Source organism: Acartia tonsa, chromosome 2 (assembly GCF_053477335.1).
Source record: "Acartia tonsa isolate MP-2025a chromosome 2, ASM5347733v1, whole genome shotgun sequence".
Lineage (NCBI taxonomy): Eukaryota > Metazoa > Arthropoda > Copepoda > Calanoida > Acartiidae > Acartia > Acartia tonsa.
Genome location: NC_137261.1, coordinates 33,785,954 through 33,804,964, shown reverse-complemented (window position 1 = coordinate 33,804,964; position 19,011 = coordinate 33,785,954). Strand labels below are relative to the sequence as shown.

General features: G+C 33.2%; 2 protein-coding genes across 6 annotated transcripts in view; both read left to right on the top strand.

The window, feature by feature from the left end:
* The first annotated feature begins 5,513 nt into the window (after nucleotides 1-5,513).
* On the top strand, nucleotides 5,514-18,825 carry LOC145312432 (uncharacterized). 2 transcript variants are annotated; one of them, XR_013877027.1, is made up of 16 exons: nucleotides 5,514-5,635; nucleotides 5,834-6,090; nucleotides 6,917-7,053; nucleotides 8,509-8,583; nucleotides 9,422-9,562; nucleotides 9,926-10,017; nucleotides 10,166-10,332; nucleotides 11,561-11,616; nucleotides 11,867-11,941; nucleotides 12,330-12,389; nucleotides 15,534-15,609; nucleotides 15,873-15,962; nucleotides 16,450-16,523; nucleotides 17,302-17,447; nucleotides 17,813-18,124; nucleotides 18,322-18,825. XR_013877027.1 is itself a non-coding variant. In XM_080151677.1 (15 exons), exons 2-15 carry the CDS (start codon nucleotides 5,869-5,871, stop codon nucleotides 17,995-17,997), a joined length of 1,596 nt encoding a protein of 531 aa, XP_080007803.1. In that variant the 5' UTR covers nucleotides 5,514-5,635; nucleotides 5,834-5,868; the 3' UTR covers nucleotides 17,998-18,825. The 2 variants fall into 2 exon arrangements, 1 of the variants encoding a protein (XP_080007803.1); XM_080151677.1 differs by having other exon boundaries at nucleotides 17,813-18,825.
* The window catches only part of LOC145312427 (pyruvate dehydrogenase phosphatase regulatory subunit, mitochondrial), a 68,942-nt gene continuing 68,749 nt past the window's right edge, over nucleotides 18,819-19,011 (top strand). For all 4 annotated transcript variants that reach the window (XR_013877007.1, XR_013877006.1, XR_013877008.1 and 1 more), the window contains exon 1: nucleotides 18,819-18,901. Coding sequence is in view for 1 of the 4 variants with exons in the window: in XM_080151670.1 (XP_080007796.1) it covers nucleotides 18,850-18,901 (52 nt within the window). In the remaining 3 variants the exon portion in view is untranslated. The remainder of the gene's footprint in view (nucleotides 18,902-19,011) is intronic.

The window sequence follows — 19,011 nt, the reverse complement described above, 5'->3', positions numbered from 1 at the left end:
ACCCCTGGAAACATCACAAGCCCTATGTACTTATTCTACTTTCGGCTGCTCCCAGCTGAGCTGCCACTGTTACCCAGCTGCCACATGGATGGGTCACCCCTATTTTTGGTAGCATTTTTGAGCTCAGCACTCATAAAAACCTACCCTAAGACACGTCACAAGCCCTATCTACTCATTCTACTCTTGGCCGCTCCTAGCTGAGCTGTTACTCAGCTGCCATGTATGGATTGGTCGCCACTATTTTTAGTAGCATATATGACATCAACACCCATAAAAACCTACCCTGAGACACGTCACAAGCTCTATCTACTCATTATACTCTTGGTGGCGCGCAGCTGAGCTGCAGCTGTTACCCAGCTGCAATATGGATGGGTCGCCACTATTTTTGGTACCATTTTTGAGCTCAGCACCCATGAAAACCTACCCCTAGACATGTCACATGCCCTATGTACTCATTCTACTCTTGACCTCTACCAGCTGAGCTTCGGCCAGTACCCAGCTGCCATATGGATGGGCTGCCCCTATTTTTGGTACCAATTTTGAGCTCAGCACCCATAAAAACCTACCCCTAGACACGTCACAAGCCCTATCTAATCATTCTACTCTTAGCTGCTCGCAGCTAAACAGCAGCTATTACTTAACTGCCATATGGATTGGCCGAAACTATTTTTAGAAGCATTTTTGAGTTCAGCACCCATAATAAACCTAATCCTGGACACGTCACATGCCTCATGTACTCATTCTACTCTTGCCCTATCTCGTCTGAGCTGCGGCTGTTACCCAGCTGAGCTGCGTCCATTACCCAGCTGCCATGTGGATGGGCCTCCACTATTTTTGGTAGCATTTTTGAGCTCAGCACCCATAGAAACCTACCCCTAGACATGTCACAAGCCCTATCTACTCATTCTACTCTTGGCCGCTCGCAGCTGAGCTGCAGCTGTTACCCAGCTGCCATATGGATTGGCCGTCACTATTTTTAGTAGCATTTTTGAGCTCAGCACCCATAGAAACCTACCCCTAGACATGTCACAAGCCCTATCTACCTTTTAAACTCTTGGCGGCTTCCAGCCGTTTTCAGCCGGTTCTAGCCGTTAGCAGCTGGTACTAAAAATTAAAAAAAATGGTTATTGTTATCATTTAACATGAATTAAACCAAAAATATGTTTTAAAAAGTTGATTCCTACGTAATTAATGATGAATTTGCCCTAAAAATAAGCAAAAAACGGCTGAGCTGCCAGCCGCCAGCCGTTACTTTTCCAACTTTTTGTTCGATTTAGGGAAAATAGACCTATCAAGGATTACTCATGCAAAATTTCAGATCGAAATTCGAATTCTAAGTGCCATTTGCTCACTGATTACGAGATGGTTGCATTGTTAATTTCTAATGAAAATGAAGAAATAACCTAGCATAAAAAAAATTTTTGCATTAAAATTTAGAATTATTTGACCCAGTATTTTTCGATCTGTTCAATTATAACATTTACATTTACTTGAAATTTAGTAAAGTAAATTAACTTTGTGACTTACTATCATCTTTCGTATTATGTTTTCCTTGAAATTAACCCTACAAATTAATATTTAAAGCTTATGAAGTAGGTAGTAAGGGTTATTTATTAATTAGTGCTAAAGATCTCAAAAACTGCTCTGCCCCTTCGAATACAGAGCCCTTAATTGTTAGGGGCGAAACCACTATTTGTTTAATAATGAAATAATTATGTATTAGGATACCGAAGAACAGAAGCTTAGATCTGAATATAGACTTCAGTTTTTAAACCTTATGAAACAACTTGAGAAAAGGAAAATAGAAGCGCTAACTGTCGAGGGTAATCAGGTAATTTAACGTTGTTGGTTAGACGAGGTGTAGTTCATTGCAGTAGGCTGAGGACATTTGAAATAACTTTAAGATAAAAAACATTGATTAAGATAAAAAAACATTGATGTTTTTTTTAAGTATTCTTGAAACTTTTGGATTCATTTCACTCTCTTCCCTTGGCGGTCGTTATGTGAATGTTTTTTTATGACTTTTATTTTCTTCCACCACTAAATTTTTTTGGGAGGTTTTCTCATAATTTGTGTGTGTGTAGCCATAGTTTCTTAGTGTCTGGACCTAAGTAGTCATTTGTATTAGGGTTGGCAATCCGTCTAATTTTTTGACCGGATTCGGATTCTTACAAGAATCCGTCCAAAAATAAAACGGATTTTTATTTTTTTGACGGATTCCGTATTCTAGCAATATTTTTAAAATGAATTAAGGAATCAAATTTTATCGGATACTGGGAAGAATCTAGCTTTTCTCCTATTTCTAGACCTACAGTGCAGTGGCCAGTTTCTAATCTTTGCTCAACCTAACCTAACTTTGTTAAAAATTAAAATATATATTTCGACCAAAAAACTCAAGACGATTATTTTAGCCTAACAATTAAGAATCCGAATCCGCTATTAAAAAACGGATTCCGGATTCGTAATATGAATTCCAAAATTTCTCAAAAATTGTACGGATCCCGGATTCGGATTGTTAACCCTAATTTGTATAGACCCTTAACATCTTAAACGATGGTCCCCAAAGAGTTTATCTGTACGTGTACAACGACATTTTTACTCCATAATACCATATTAATTAATCTTTTTTACTCCTTGTATATACCTAGTATACAGGGAGTAAGGGAGGGGACAATGGATCAAATATTCAATTTTTAGGAGTCTCAGATTTTGGGTACTGGCTTTTGTTTGATTAGCCATAGTTTCTTAGGGTTTGAACCTAAGACTCCTGGAGTATGTTGAGACACTTTTGTATAGCCATCAGGGCCAGCTTAAGCTCCACGTTCAAGTATGACTTGACACGCTGTCTCATGAGAGCTCCTCGTTATTACCTCACCCTCGCCGGTTTTGAGTATGGCAGGTGTCCCAGATTAAGTCACCGTAATGAATGACACTCTCCTCAGAGGAGCCTGGGATTAAGGGAAGTGATGGTATTATACACTTGATTATTAGGCATCCAAACTACCTAACAATCTCCCTTCCAACGCAACTGGGGGAGGTTGCGTGAATACACATTGGAGAATTCGAGACAACATGTTGTGATTGCAACATGCATGGGTTTGAACTCGAATTCTCATCACCGTAACTCAGTGCAGTACCACAGAGCTACGGCGCCCCCTGGGTACTGGCTTATAGGGAATGTGCAAGAATTTAGCAGTTTCTGACTGACTTTGGGTACTAGGGCACAGAATGCCGCTAAATCATTTGATAATTTTAAATATTGCAGACAAGTATCAATAAACTTAATTTAATGATGTGGCTGGTTTTAACAATTTTTTTCTCCAGAAAATATCATTTCACAGATAAAAACTTTATTGTGATATTTGTTTAATAAACAATCTAAGAATCCAATTAAATTTTAGGTTATGGGGTTGAATGGGTTCCAGAGAGATTTTTCTAGTTATTAATTACATAATGGTTATGTCAGTCTGATGTGCTGGTAATATAATTTTCAAATGAATGCTTTTTTCTTTGAACTTTCTTATTTTATTGTTTTCTGTAGGTATTGTATTAACTCTTCCTTTAAAATTTCCTCCATATTTTCTGGATTTCAAGGTCTTTCAGCAAATACTCTTAAATTGAATTAATTGCCCATTGTCCCCTCCCTTACTCCCTGCCTAGTATATCTAGAAGAATGGTTTCTACAGTTTTAGAATCGTCTTACCGAGCCTAATCAATCTAGGACACTAAGGACGTATGCATCCTGTCATTTGTATGTTCATAAGTCCGTCTTAGTAAGTTGGCAAAAATAAAACTTTTGCTTTAGAATAGCTAAAAAAAAATTTCCCAAGCCTATTCAATCTGGGAGACTACGGACGTCCCCATCCCGTCACTTGTAAGTAAATAGTTATTTAGAACTGAACTGCAAATCAGTAAAGTCGTTCATTATTGAAACCAGCTTTTCTTTTCCTCTCTTAGTCGAAAATTGTGTAATTGAGGACAGATAAACTTAACCCCTCCCCCCTTCCACATATTTTTATTTTCCCCCACCCTTAGCAAGTTAACAAAAAACTTAGGCTACAGATTGCCTAGAAAAATTATATTCATCGCCATTTGGTTAATTTTTATTAATTTTGAGATCATATGTTAAATTTGTTTAGTCTGTAAGTTTTAGCATAAATTTCTATATGTTAAAGATTGGCATGTCTTTACACGAGAGGACAGTTATCTTATTTCATTTTATAAGGGTATCATGTTGTAGGAAAAAAGTCTTGTTATATACATAAAGGGTGTTTTAAAAAAAACCAATCGCTTCACTCATTTCAATATAAATCCTTCAGTTTTAGTCAAAAACTAACAAAAAATGACCCAAATCATGTCCAAGCAATGACAATGAGAAAGCACTATTGAATTTTGATTTCTACTCACATCTTCTGAGCACTACAGCTCGAGTCCTCGCCCTTGTGGATAATTTTTCCTTACATGGAGATTAGAATACAACAAATCGTCTTAATTACTTACAATCTTGTAGATAGACCCCATAATGTTTAGAATCTTTAATGGAGCATGTAAAGACCTTTCTATAGACACCTTAACCAGGTTTCTAACTCAATCCTAGCCAATTTGGCAAAAAAACAGACTATCAAACATTAAACATGACAAGTCTCTCTAGTTCTTGATGTTTGACAGATCTTTCTTTTTGATGTCAAAATGGCTCAGATTGTGTTAGAAACCTGATTAAGGTGTCTATAGAAAGATATTTACATGTCCCATCAAAAATTCTAATCATTATGGGTTCTATTTACAAGATTTTAAGTACTTAAGACAGTTTGTTCTTTTTCTTAAAGACAGAGCAGTCATGTCTCAATGTTTGATTGGTCTGTCTTTTTGATGCCAAATTGGCAAGGATTGAGTCAGAAATTCTGGTTAAGGCGTCTATAGAAAGGGATTTATATGTCCCATCAAAAACTCTAAACATTATGGGGTCCATCTACAAGATTTCAAGTACTTTAGACAGTTTATTCTTTTTAAAAAAGACATAACTGTCTTAATTTGTAATAAAATATGCACTCTCCACGTAGGGAAAAATTTCCACAAGGGCTAGGACATGAGCTGTAGTGCTCAGGAGAGGTGAGTAGAAATCAAAATTCAATAGTGTGTTCTCATTGTCATTGCTTGGACATGATTTGGGTCATTTTTTGTTAGTTTTTGACCAAAACTGTAGGGTTTATATTGAAAAGAGTGAAGCGATTAGTTATTTTCTAAACACCCTTTATATATTAGAGTTGGCAATCCGGAATCCGTTATTTAATTTAATAGCGGATTCGGATTGTTAATTGTTAGGCTAATTATTTTGGTCCGAATATATATTTTAATTTTTAACAAAGTTATTTTTTTTAAGAAATAATAAAGCAACTGTCATGCCAAATCCCATAGCTATAACTCTTTATTTAGTAGAGTTCCTTTGACTTTTAGTTTTTGTTTCAAAAAGTGTCACTTCCGCCTCCCCTATTTGTTATTTAGATTTATTTTAGGTGACTTGTGAGTTTCAAAGTATAAACCGTTGTTGCGATCAGTTAGCTGTAAGTCAGCTACAAACTCCAGTCGGACAAGTTAAACGTGCATTGCTAAGGACACAAGATTTTCAATATTTTAGGTAAGGAAAACAAATTATAATATTGGACACAACAAAATTAGGCACGTAAAACTTTGAATATGGCATATATTTACATATATTTAATTAATATTCAGACCTTTTTCAACAAGGTATTCGAATTAAAGACGTTAGGTGGTTCTTATTTAAAATATAAGATTAGAATATGTGTTGTTTAATTTGATTTTGACATTTATTAAGGTTTAATGCTAATAGTGAGTAAATAATCCAAGAAGATGCCCTCACAAAATGTGAACAATTCTTTCCATGACACTGACATAGACCAAGTACAAAGTGAAATTAAACTAAAAGATTTTTGTAATACTGATGAAGAAAAAGTAGATATTAGTGAATTTGAGGTGAATGATAGTTCTCAAGTTGATTGTAATGATCCTCTGTATGCTCCTTCCACTGGAGCTGATGCTAATTCAAGTCTAGATGACGAGGAGGATATTAAGGTAAATGGCGAATTAGAGGTGCTTATTCTGCACAAGATTTTTTTCCCCTCCAGTTTTTTTCCAGCAAGGAAGGGGAAAAAATGGAAAAATATTTACAGATCTCGTAATTTATAAATATTATCCCCCCTCTTGCATATTTATTTATTTTTTTACACCAAAGAGGGGAGAAAAAGGGAAATAATGTTTCAGTTCTATTAATTTTTACATCAACCCCCCCCCGAACCACATATTTTTTTTTACTACCCCTTTATCAGGGTTAATTTTGCTGAATATATAAAATTACTTTATAATTAATAACCAAGCAACTAACAAACTAACAAAATCGTTTGATACTTTATTTAAGCTAGTTATATGCATTGATATATGTAATGAAAATGTACATTGTACATATACGAATTACATTTTACGAGGTTCGGTACTTTAAATATAATTCTTCATTTGTTTCTTTAATTATATTGATTAAAGTTTAGGTTAAAGAATAGTTATAATGCATAATTAAAAACTAACTAGGTATTAGTTTTACATCCTCTAATTTGAGTTATATAAATTGAATTGTATCAAGAAGTTGAATTTAAAGATAAATTTAGAAAGTTTGTTTTCTAAATATTAAATACTTGAGAAATTGTATCCTTTATTTAAAAAATGTCAATGACATCAATTTAGTTTTATATTTAACAGGCATAAAATATTTCTATTTGATATCTCTAGTAGCAAAGATACTCTATATAAGCTACAAAACACATATTTAGTTATATATTTTATTTAGCAAAAACTATTTAACTGTACTTCGTCTCTTGACTATGTGTAAAATCCATTTTTTATCAAGATCGAACATTCAACAAAAGAGAAACTGGACAAACTTCTCAAAGAACGTGTAAGCCAACGAAAGGACGAAATAGACAATAGAAAGAAATATGTCTGCACCTTTGATGGTTGCTCCATGAAATTCCCTCGTCCTAGTAGGTAAGAACAGGAAAAAGGAGTTTGTCTGAAACTGTTTTAAAGCCGAGTTTTTTCATCCATGCAAATGTTTTCGTCCGTCAGCTTTATTTTAACTGCTGATTCTAGAAGTATGTTGTTGAAATTTTTGTGAAGATATCCACCATTGATTTTTATTATATAGCTCACTTCGTCTGTCCCTCTGATTGACTTTTTCAGTATTAGATTTTCTATCTTTGATCTTCGCTACTTATGTATCTTGTTAACCTTCTTGCTTTTAGTAAGCTTCAAAGATATGACTCTAAACTAATTCTAAATGTACTAACCTCGTGGGAATTGGTTTAAATCAAAATCAAATTTTTAAAAAGAAAGGGAGTAACATATTCTAATTATATCTCTTTGCAGCCAAACACCATAAAAGGAATAAAATCGTCTAACGCATGGTTTCGGATCCGCATTGATTTTATGCGGATCCGGATCCTCAAAATTTGGTCAGTGCGGATCCGGATCCGGATGCGGATCCGGATCCTACTGGATCCGGATCCGGATCTTTGACAATAAAAATAAAATCACCAAATTTTTCAAAAAAAATTTATTCTTTATTCGAAGTCAAAAATACTTTTAATTTTCAAGTCTGAACCTAAACCTTAAAGATTGGCTCTCATCAAGAGAATGTCTGAGATTTTATATAAATTTAGGTAGATTTTTCCATTTTTTCCGCATTTTTTGGAGTCTAAGGATCCGGATCCGGATCCGCATTTTTTTTGCGGATCCGGATCCGGATCCTTGGACTCAAAAATATGCGGATCCGAAACCCTGGTCTAACGGATCCTAATCAATATAGAACTTTACGGCATCCGCATCCTTTCATTCATATGTCCGTGCCTCCGTCCATCCAAGGGAGCCAACAAAAAGATATAACTTGTGCTACAGTAGGGCTAGCAGAATGGTTCTTTCATTTTAAAAATCGTCTAACTAAGCCTAATCAATCTAGGACACTACGGCGTCCAAACTCTGTCATTTGTATGTCCGTCCGTCTAAGTAAGTTACCAAAAAACTCCAACTTAAGCTATGATAAGGTTAGATGATTTTTTTTGTTTGGTTAGTTTTTATTAATTTTGAGGTGAATTTAGAGGGTAATATAATTTCTCGTATTCATTCGAATCCGGTGGATAAGAATTGGTTCTCATTCATACGAAAAAACTATGTCGAGCATCGTATTATATCAAGCTTTCTACGAATATAAAAAAAGAACAATCATAAGATTAAAACCATTTTTTTAGTCGGTGCCCTCGGCACCTCGGGGCTAAAAAACTAGTTTTAATCTTATAAATGTACATTCTATATCCGCGGAAAGCCGTTGATAATACGATGCGAGAAATAACTATTCTATATGTTTCAAGTGTGTGTGTCTTTACACGAAAGGACAGTAATCGTTTTTCATTTCATAATGTTTTCATAAAAACTATTATTGTTTAGACTAGCAATTCATCAAAGGACCCACACTGGAGAAAGACCTTTTAAATGTTCACATTGTGAAAAATCATATGTAAGGTAAATACAAAAGTTAATATAATTCTTGCCAGAACTTTTAAGAGAAATAAATAAAAAAATATTTTTAAATAGGATGACAACGTCCACACCTTAGTAGCGAAGCTCAAAATTATAAAACATCTAATAAAATAAAATTTATTGATGTATTCGTCACGTAAGAAAAACGGACAAAGTTAATTATTGAGTAGATATTCTTTGTTCATCGGAATCTCCACAAAGTTACAGGTCAACTTATAAAACAAATTATGCATCTTTTTTAATATTATTCACATATTTAAAGAAAAAAGATGCATATTTTGTTTTATACCTAAGTTGATTTGTAACTTTAAAAAAATATTTTTTTTTTCATTTTTACCTGTACAGAGACCATCTGGAGGCCTGCTGCTCCGAAATCTGGAGGTCTATCCAAAAAATCTTAAAACTTCGTGAAATTCATCATATAAGAATGATTTTATCTTTAATAACCTATCCTCTAAGTCCAAAGATAAAGCCTAGGTACCAGGTTTACGCAAATGTGTTAAAACTTACCTCCCCCCCTTCATGTTTTCCTTCAATCACGTAGAATACCAAATTTTTCTTGAGTATGATTGGCGGACCAATGGATATTGTGATTTATTCACTAGATACTCTAATTTTAATTAGGCTCTCACAAGAACATTAAACAGCTGACCAATTCACATCTCTCATCACATAGCTTAACAGACTAACGGATAAAAAAGTAATTTTGTAGCTTCTTTCTATAGAGACCTGATATTAAAGGCAGAAAGATATACTGATACGGGTAACTGGAATAGAAGGAATGCGGAATTATTTTTCTAAATTTTTTATTTTTATTCAGAAAACAACATCTTCAAGCTCATGTGGCTAGAAACCACAAAAGTAAACCAATCGCATCCTATTCTTGTGATCTTTGTGACCAACAATTTGTGAGTAAAGATAATGTATCAAGACATAAAAAGCGAGCCCATGATTCTGAAAGGTAAAAATTGATTATATTTATAACCTTAAACATTGGCGTTAAAATAATAAGTTCTACCACGAAAAAATTAAGAATTTGAATTAATTTTGTCGAATCAGCATAAAAATATTTTGTTGATTTCAATGTGTATGAAAAAAATTTTGGCAAATGTATGTATAGGTAATATAATGTTATAAAATTACACTTCAAATAATTACAACATTATGTGTATGTGAATTCTGCACAAGATTAATTTTTTCCCCTGCTGCAAAAAAATATTTCATAACCACCCCCCCTAGTTCTGAACATGACTGCTGGAAGTGGCTTAGGATCATTTTTCCTGTTCGTGTCTAGCCCCCATTTTAATTGTTTTATTTCCTACAGATTTAAATGTTCTGAATGTGATGCTGCCTTTCCTAAAAGACAAGATAGACAGAAACATATAAGTTTGGAGCATGTTAAAACAAAGAAGGAAGGTAAGAATATTTGTATAACAAGTTTTAATTCTTCTTTCTGATTTTATAGCTTCACTTTAAGGATGTTGTCATCCTTGTTCTATTACATTTTCTATTCATATAATCCTATTTTATCTTATTTATAAACAGTTCTATTTTTATAATCTAGGTGATTTTCCATGTGACTTTTGTGACAAATTGTTCTGGAGTAAGGAAGAACTTATGAAGCACAAATCTATTCATAAAGAGCACACTTGTAAAAGCTGTGATTTAACATTCGTTCAGTGGACACTTTATCAACAACATAGGAAGGAACATAGAAAGGAATATAAAAAGGTATTATTTAAATGTATTTTATATTTAGGAATGGGATACAGTTAGTAGATATTGAAGAATTTTTCTTAATATTAGCTCCAAAGTTATTAGTTCTTTGTCTTAATAATATTCATTCACTATTACCAATTTTGCCATATTTATTAAGAAAGGTGACCAATTTACATTCTTTTACCAACCATATCTTTTTTAATACCATGCGTAGTGTAGCCTTGAACCAAATAATCACAAAAAATTAAGTGTAATGAGTTATTACTGATTATTAATATTATAAAAATCAAGATAAGTCCTTAAATTAAGATTTAGAGTATTGAAATACTATCACAGGGTTAGTAATTGATATTAACATTAATATGATTGCAAATGAATTGTCTTGAAACTGATGGAGAAGCATTCAAAGTAATATTTCTAATACTTGAAGCATCCGTAAATAGGAATAAAACACACCTTGTTTTATGTGAAGATAGCTTGACCCAACACTGTGTGCTTGCCTCTGGAGGATCAGTACTTCCTCCCGCTGGCAGCACTACTGTAGGTCTTAGGTTTTTCAGATTAGATTAAAGTGATACCAAATGCTCAAACATCCGTTATCATGATCTGAAGTGAGAGAGACCCTGTTACCAACTGTACATAGCCAATGAGAGAATATATTTACATCTTATGGACAATAGATAGATATGATCACAATAGGACATAGTACATGTAACAGAGGCTCTCTCACTAATAAAATGTTTATATTAATGTTTAGAATTGACTAAGAATAATAAAATGTTTTTTTTCACTTGCTTATGCTGAAATGTGTTTTGTATAAAATTCTCAATAAAAATAGATATACTGTATTTTTATAAAAACATAAAATAAAGAGTTTTAAGAAAGTTAAAAAGCCATTTGATTATAAGAATACAAATAATAAAAAGTCTTGGATGTCCCAATATTAGTTCTGTAGATATGTTTCTTTAAATGCTAGGACATGAGCAATGGTGGATAAGATTTGTTGCTTTGGTGTATGTAGTTTGTGACTTTATTTTCTTTTGATTTGTTCTGGCAAATGTTGATATTCCATTGTTGAATGATTACCTAAACAATGAATTATTACGCTCATTACTTTATAAACTCCAACATCCACTACTCTTGATTAAGGTTAGTTCGTGTTTGTTTCAATCTAAAATATCCGTTTTGGTTCGACTTTTCTTAAAAGACATCGATTTAGAATTTGATTTATTTTTTTTAGACGATATGCCCAACATGTGGAATCTTTGTTAAAACATCAGCTTTGCCAGAACACAGGTAATCCATATTACCCCTTAAGCGGGGCATCAAATCCTTAACATGGAAGTATTTCCCTTTACTGTATCCTTTATCAACTTAATTTTGCAACAAATTCATGTACAATTTTCTTTAGATTAAAAGATTAATGCTTATTAAGTTATAACACTGTACAATTGTTATTAATTAGATTTTTATTTTTCCATTTTAATAAGAAATAGCTACAAAAAGTTTTTTTCGACAAGAAAAACTCAAACCAAATACTTCCTAGAAAAACCCACGAGGAAAAAAGGAATGTAATTCATTGTCCTTTGGAGGAGTGCCAAAAATTCTTCTATCATTATCGGTAAACATTTTGATTTATTTAATTATTAATATTATATATGTTCATGTTCATGTATTGTTTACTAGCGGCTACGCCCCTAGAGGCACTTGAGGAGCGGGGAGTCGAATTTGATAACCCATTTCTTATTTTATATTTTAAAAGAAAAAGTAAAAATAAATAATTTTCTAGGGGTAGAAATTTTTTAATTTTAGTTAAAAAAATATAAAAAAAAGTTTTTTTGGGGGGTGTGTCCCACCCCCAGAAAATAGTTATAAACCTTCCCGGGACCTATGAGAACCTACCCTGTTAAGGATAACCCTATCGGTTCAGCGGTTAGCGAAATTCTTCGGTAAAAAAGGATTGTTAATTTTATCATTAATGAACAAATCATTGATTTTTTTATTATTAGAAATATGAAGAAACATTTTCGCGTGAAACATTGCAAGGAAAAATTTGTTTGCAGTTACAGGTTGGTTCAAATTATTTGTTAATTTAATATTTCGTTCCTAGTCGTTTTGATATTTTTACACAGATCTATTACTTTGTCTTCAAGTCCCAATATTAGGTAAATCTATGGATAATTATTTTATTATAGAATTTAATTTAGTTAAAGCTGAGAAACCTGATAGTTTGATACAAGACTTTAATGATTTTCTTTTATTTGCTCTTATGGATATATATATTCTCTTACAGAAAAGTTATATGTATATTGTCTAGTAGCAAGTTATAGAAAGCAAAAAAATTTGTTTTCTGCTTGCAAATTTCTACATACAGAATGGGAATAATAGGAATTAAAGGTAGCCAACTGTTTAATTACTAGTGCGCATAAACTTCCACTTATTTACTGTCTCAACAGATTAGTATGGGTAAAACATTCTCTGTTTATCCCTTTTTGTCCTATATACAGGGTGCGCCACATATCTAGGGACTTTTTTAAAACGGACATAGCGTCAAAACTACTTGACCAATCAGGACGTTTGACCCCACTATAAAAAGCTTAGGTAATGACCTTTTAGCACAAAAAAATCTTTGGGCGAAGATGGGCTCGTACTCCGAGCTGCCCGCGCTTATGTTCAACAAGGCAGATTCGAAGTGCGCCGGTGGTATAATCTGGACTCTTAACTAGGGCCCACTAAATCAGACCTCAGCCCATCTGTAGATGAGCTAGAGTTATGCAACTTGCTGGGGATACTGTTAGATACAGAAGTAAGACACTAGAAAAGACTACAGCTCTTTATCTAAAATGGCTTGGCTTTAGTACTTCGGCAAAGTGAAACGTGGCAGATTTAGAGATGTCAAACACGTCAAAAATCGTGTAAAATCGTGAAAATTTCTCGTTTCTTGACGTCAGAGACCCAAATGGAACTTAAAAATCATTTTAGACTATAAATTGCGCTGACAACCCTAGATGAATCTTCCTGCCATTTCCAAAAAGGTATAGAACGTCGTTCTAGCTCAACTGTGGTCCAAATAAGAGCCTCCGTGTCAAAGGGTAGCTTGAAAGTTGGGTGAATTTGGATCGTGCGGTTACTCACATTCCTAAGGAAACGGGGCCTCCCAGCAGCCCGATCTTAATTCAATGGACTTTTGGACCTTGGGCTACATTGAAGCATGCACCAATAGACGTACCCATACCATAAAGACCTCCATCATTGCCACTATCAAGGAGAACTTCGCCAGCTTGGACAGTTACATTCTGACCTTGGCCTGCCGGCGGTTGAGGAGGCGGGTAGAGGCGGTGATAGATGCTGCCGGCGATTTTATTCAATGATCTAATAGTCATATACCTAGTTTGCTTCCCAGTTTTTAAAATTTAATAAAATCTTTAAAATTGACGATTTTATGTTCATTTGTTTACAATTTAGAAAAAGTCCCTAGATATGTGGCGCACCCTGTACGTTTTAAATAATAGCTACTGCTGGTCTGTCAAAGCCGGTGATGCTTTGTATTAGTATCACCGAATTTAAGTCTTATTTTTCTCTTTCTCCATCTCAATCTACCAAAAAATATTCTTCAATTCAAATAAAATATTAACTGTGTTTTGATATCTTTTTGTTCTATGGGATTTTACTTTATGTTAGCCTCTTTAACTGAAAACTTTTTTTGTAGCTGAAACTTATAGAATACGTCTAGTTTTTTCAATTAACAGGCTCAGTTTTGCTTATAAAGGGTTTGCCAAAAAAATGCGAACCTGTTTAAAATTCTTATTGCGCGGCTATGTTAATAGTAGAAAAATACTACGCATACCGTTTGAACCGCTATGAACTCTACATTTTGGAATTACAAGAACGGTTCCCGTGCTACATATCGTTAGGGAGCTATGTGGTAAAATGTCCTAACTGACTTAAAACTTGCGAGTAAATTTTAAGACATTTTACCACCTATTTCCTAAATTTTTTTGTAGCAGAGGAACTGTTCTTATAATTCCAAAAATTAGATTTCATGGCGGTTCTAACGGTATGTGTAGTATTTTTCTACTCTAAATACAAGCCGCGTAATTTTAATTTTAAAAATGTACGCACTTCTTTTTGCACACGCTATTCTCTAATATTTAGTAAAATACTCGCAAGTCAAGTTTTAAGTCAGTTGGGACATCTTACCACATAGCTCCCTGACCTTAACCATACTTAGCACAGGAACTGTTTCTATATTTCCAAACAGTAAAGTTCATAGTGGTTCTAACGATATGCGTAGTTTTTTTCTACTTTTAACACAAGCCGCGCAATAATAATTTTAAAAAGGTCCGCATTTTGTTTGCCACACCCTTTAGAATAATCTAAATCTTTTATGGTTTACACAGTTATATATTTGAGAAAATATGAATAGCAATGTATTTGTTCAGACCAAATGTATGAAAGCTTTTTTTTCAAAATGCTTTCTAAGACTTTTTTTCACTTAGTGAATGTTGCCAAGGAGGGGCATATAACCATATTTTTTGAGGGAGATGAAAGTGAAATTGTTTAGAAATCCCACCGAAATTTTTGGCTTCTTTGCATTTTTCATATGAACTCTGAGAATTTGTGGCGTCTCGTAACACGACACAACAGAAATTTTATTTTGGGTGGTACTTTCTTAGTTTTAGAGATAATGGTATTATAACCTTTTTTGGTTGGGTCAATAATACCCCCATGTTTTGGTATCTTTCCTAAAAAAAAACAGTGGCGGGACCACCGATTCCGCCGTTCACCGCTGATTTCCACCGCCGCCAAAAAAATGTATATTTCTTGCCGAATTAGGCGATTTGGAATCATTTTGAGACCATGTTTTTTTTCTCAAAGTTTTTACGCCTTATAACTTTTACCGCTGATAAATGGCGGTAAACCCGTTGTCTTTTATATTAATCCATTTTACTGACCCACAAAAAAATATTTTGTTCCTATATCTTCAAATACACAGGAGAAGCACTTTCATAGCTGGTTTTGAATTGTTGGAGATCTCCATAGCCTTCTCCTGAAATCTGATCTGTCATCTCTCTTTAATGTAGTTAAATGATGAGTACTTATCTCATGCTTATATCGTTTACTACAACATATAAGAATGCAGTCAAATCTCACTACTTTTGAATGTTACCTATTGATATATTTTTTTTATTATTATTATTATTCATTATTAGTGGATGTTGCGAAGAGTTTTTACACAGTAAATCTTTAAAGGAACATGTTAAAAGAGATCACGAAAATGTTGCTGAGGTAAAAATATTATTAGTAGCGAAGCTACACTATAATTCACTTTGTCTGTCCATCCGTGCGTCTGTCAGAATTTGTGGCTTTTGTGTTTGGCCTATATTCTTTTATCATCTGAAACCATAATGTGAAATATCACTCCTACAGAAAGAAGGTTTATTTTAAAAGCCCACCTTCAGATATATATTCAGATTTATTTAGTATGTATCTACTAGATTCATTTAAATTTGTATTTTTTTAAAATGAACCAAGTATTTAATTCTTTGTAGAAAGTATTAAAGTCAAAAAAGAAGCCTTGTGTAAGAAAAGACAAGGGAACTTTTAAGAAACCCTTAGCAGCAATCTTCACAAGAATAGAGGTAATCTTTTATTTCTGAAATGAAAATATTTCCTATCAGGGGCAATAATTCTTATAGGACTCCCTCTACCTTACGCTAATAAATCATTTCGCGCCCAAATTATATAACTATTTTTGACTCTAAGTTTGTGTTGTCAATGAGTTTGTTGAGTTTCGGTCCCTAACTTCTTGAATCATCTTAAATAATTTCCTTATAAATAGCCACAGTGTATTCAAGAAAAAAACTTAAGAAAAAACAATAAAAGTAAGTTTCTACATCAAAATAGACCAAGAAAGGTCTAAAAATCCCATTTCCACAGGGTTTCTTACCTAACCTAAAAATAAAAAAAAGTATGCATTTTTCTCTCTTAGATGTAGTACCTATTGGACAAGTCTAATGTACCAAGTTTCAAAATTCTAGCTCAATTTTATAGTCCATTTTGCTCACGGTTTACGAGCTTCTGGCACGTAGCACCCCCCCCCCTATTTTAAATTATTTTTGAATTCAGGTTGAACCTGGAAGTGAGCAAGCTTTGTTGTCACAGAAACAAAAGTTACCACTTGACAACCTTGAAAAAATAAGGTAAAGGGATAGTGGCATGAAGTGCATTTAAAAAGTTGATTGAAAGCACAAGTAAGAAGAATACTATAAAACATATATAATTTTGTATTACAATAAATAGCAATCAATTTGGCAACACCAAAATAGTGATAATGTTGTTTTTGTGGAAACAAGACAGCCATATAGGTTGCATATATCCAAAAGTTGTCCTAAGATGTAGTTTAAACTATTAAACAGAAAAAAGTATGCAGTTCACTAAATTCAAAACAAATGCATTTCGTGCAACTACCCCTTATGATTGGTTTCTTTATTCTTAATGCCTCAACATTTATGTAATCAGTAAGAAATAGGAATAGTTATTTCTCGCATCGTATTATAAACGGCTTTCCGCGGAAATAGAATGTACAATTAAAAGATTAAAACTGGTTTTAATCTTTTGATTGTACATTTTTATTTTCGTAGAAAGCTGGATATAATACGATGCTAGACATAGTTTTTTCGTATGGATGAGAACCGGTTCCTATCCACCGGATTCGAATGAATACGAGAAAAGTATTTACCTTTTATTTGATTTTTTATTACTTTCTGTTTATGTGTTTTGGCTAGTGTTTGTTAATTTTGAGAGGTCATTTTACACAGAGGGACAGAATTTTTTTTTGTATTTTTAGTTTAATTTTTACTTTGGCTTTCTTTATGGCCAAACCATTTAATGTATTCCACACACACACAAAAAAAAACATATTAAGGACCACTTCTCAAAGTACATACCTTTACTCTTTTTACACTTCCTTTGATTTAGAAATGAAGCCAAACAATTTGTTGGAAGCTGCGTAGAAACAAGTGACTCAGAAAGTGGAACTTTTGTTGGATGTGGCAGAGCTTTTGTTGACATGTCTAAAATAAAAAAATCAACCAACAAGAAAAGAAGACAAGCTCTTGAAAATAGTAAGTATGTTTACATCTTAAGTGAGGCAATGCTTTCAAGACATAAATGCAATTTTAATGCAAAGACACTATATACTCCAACTGGAGGCTTTTAAATGGGAGGGAAATAGTCGCCACTTCCCTACATTCAATTGAAGTTCTAAAAATAAAATTTTTATTTTTAAAAATTGGATGAGAGTCATTATTTTTCAGGGACGATTTTTCTTTGAAGGGTGGTGGTACCCTCCCTTAAAATAGACCAGGACCCATGCAAAGCTACGTGAAAACATAATTTAAACTCAAAGAAAGTTTTTATTTCGCACTTATGTTTCAATTTAACTATCTCTTTTTGAAAATGTTAACAACATAGGTATTTTTTATTACAGAAATATCCAGCAAAGTAACGAAAATATTGGAAGGAAAGGCCAATCTGCAATCAATCTTCCATGATATTAGTAGTGATACAGATACTGATGTAGACACAATAAGATATACTCCAAACAATGCATCCAGCCAACCAAGAAAAATTGACTTTCTCAAGTTTGTTAATAAAAAACTGGATAAAAGTTAAATAATGTTGTGTGACAAATAAGATATTTGAAATCTAGAGAAAGATAATAACTGAGCAAATAAAAAAAGAAAAAAAATTAATTAAGCATTCATATCACTTTATGTGAAATTTTTTTTTAAAGAGAGGGGTAGGTTTCTGGTATAATCCGTAAAGGTGTGTGTTTTAAGGCTTAAAAATAGTAGTAGAACGATAATATTCACTAAATATGTGTATTTCTTATTGAAAAAAACTATAGACAAAATTTTTTTTTAAAGTTAACATAAAATTTTATCGTTCTACTACTGTTCTTTACTGATAACACATAACCTTTACGGATTTTACCAGAAACCTATTCCTCTCTTTGTTCCCAATGTAAAATAAAACTATGTTAAGAAAAGTTAACCTCGTTTAAAAGGTAAAAATATTGGGTAAATTGAAATCATGGCTGTGAAACATAGATTTATTTATTCTTTTTGCATACACATAGGTAATGTTAATGTAAATTTTTAAATCAACAGATATAAAGGCCTTTGTCGGCATCTTTAAAGCTTCTATTGGATGGCCAAGCAGTCTAATTTTGAACATCCTTCCAACTGGCTAAACAGTCCACGCGTACACAAGTTAGTAGTAAAGCACGCTTCTTGTGAATTATTGTGTCTAGAGTATTCAAAATATTTTTAGTGCTTGTTGCTCCTATATGATTTGTGATCTTAGGCTGTGCGACCAGCTATTTGGCCAAAAAAAATATTTAGGTACTTTTATTTCCAATTTGATCCCAACAATTTTACACAATTTTATTAAAACTTAGGTCAGCGATTGTCATTTTTATATTATATTTTTTTCAGAAAATGTAATTAAATCATAGTTATTAAAATGGGAAGGCTCGCAGGCTTGACTGCCCTGAGAAAGCAGTATGTAAATTCAGGAATATATTCAAATATCAAATATTTGGCAGTGCACTTATACTGTTTTTAACCTTTTTTTGAATTACGTCCGCCGCCCTTTCGTTTTCATGTCTGTCCGTCCATCTAAGCA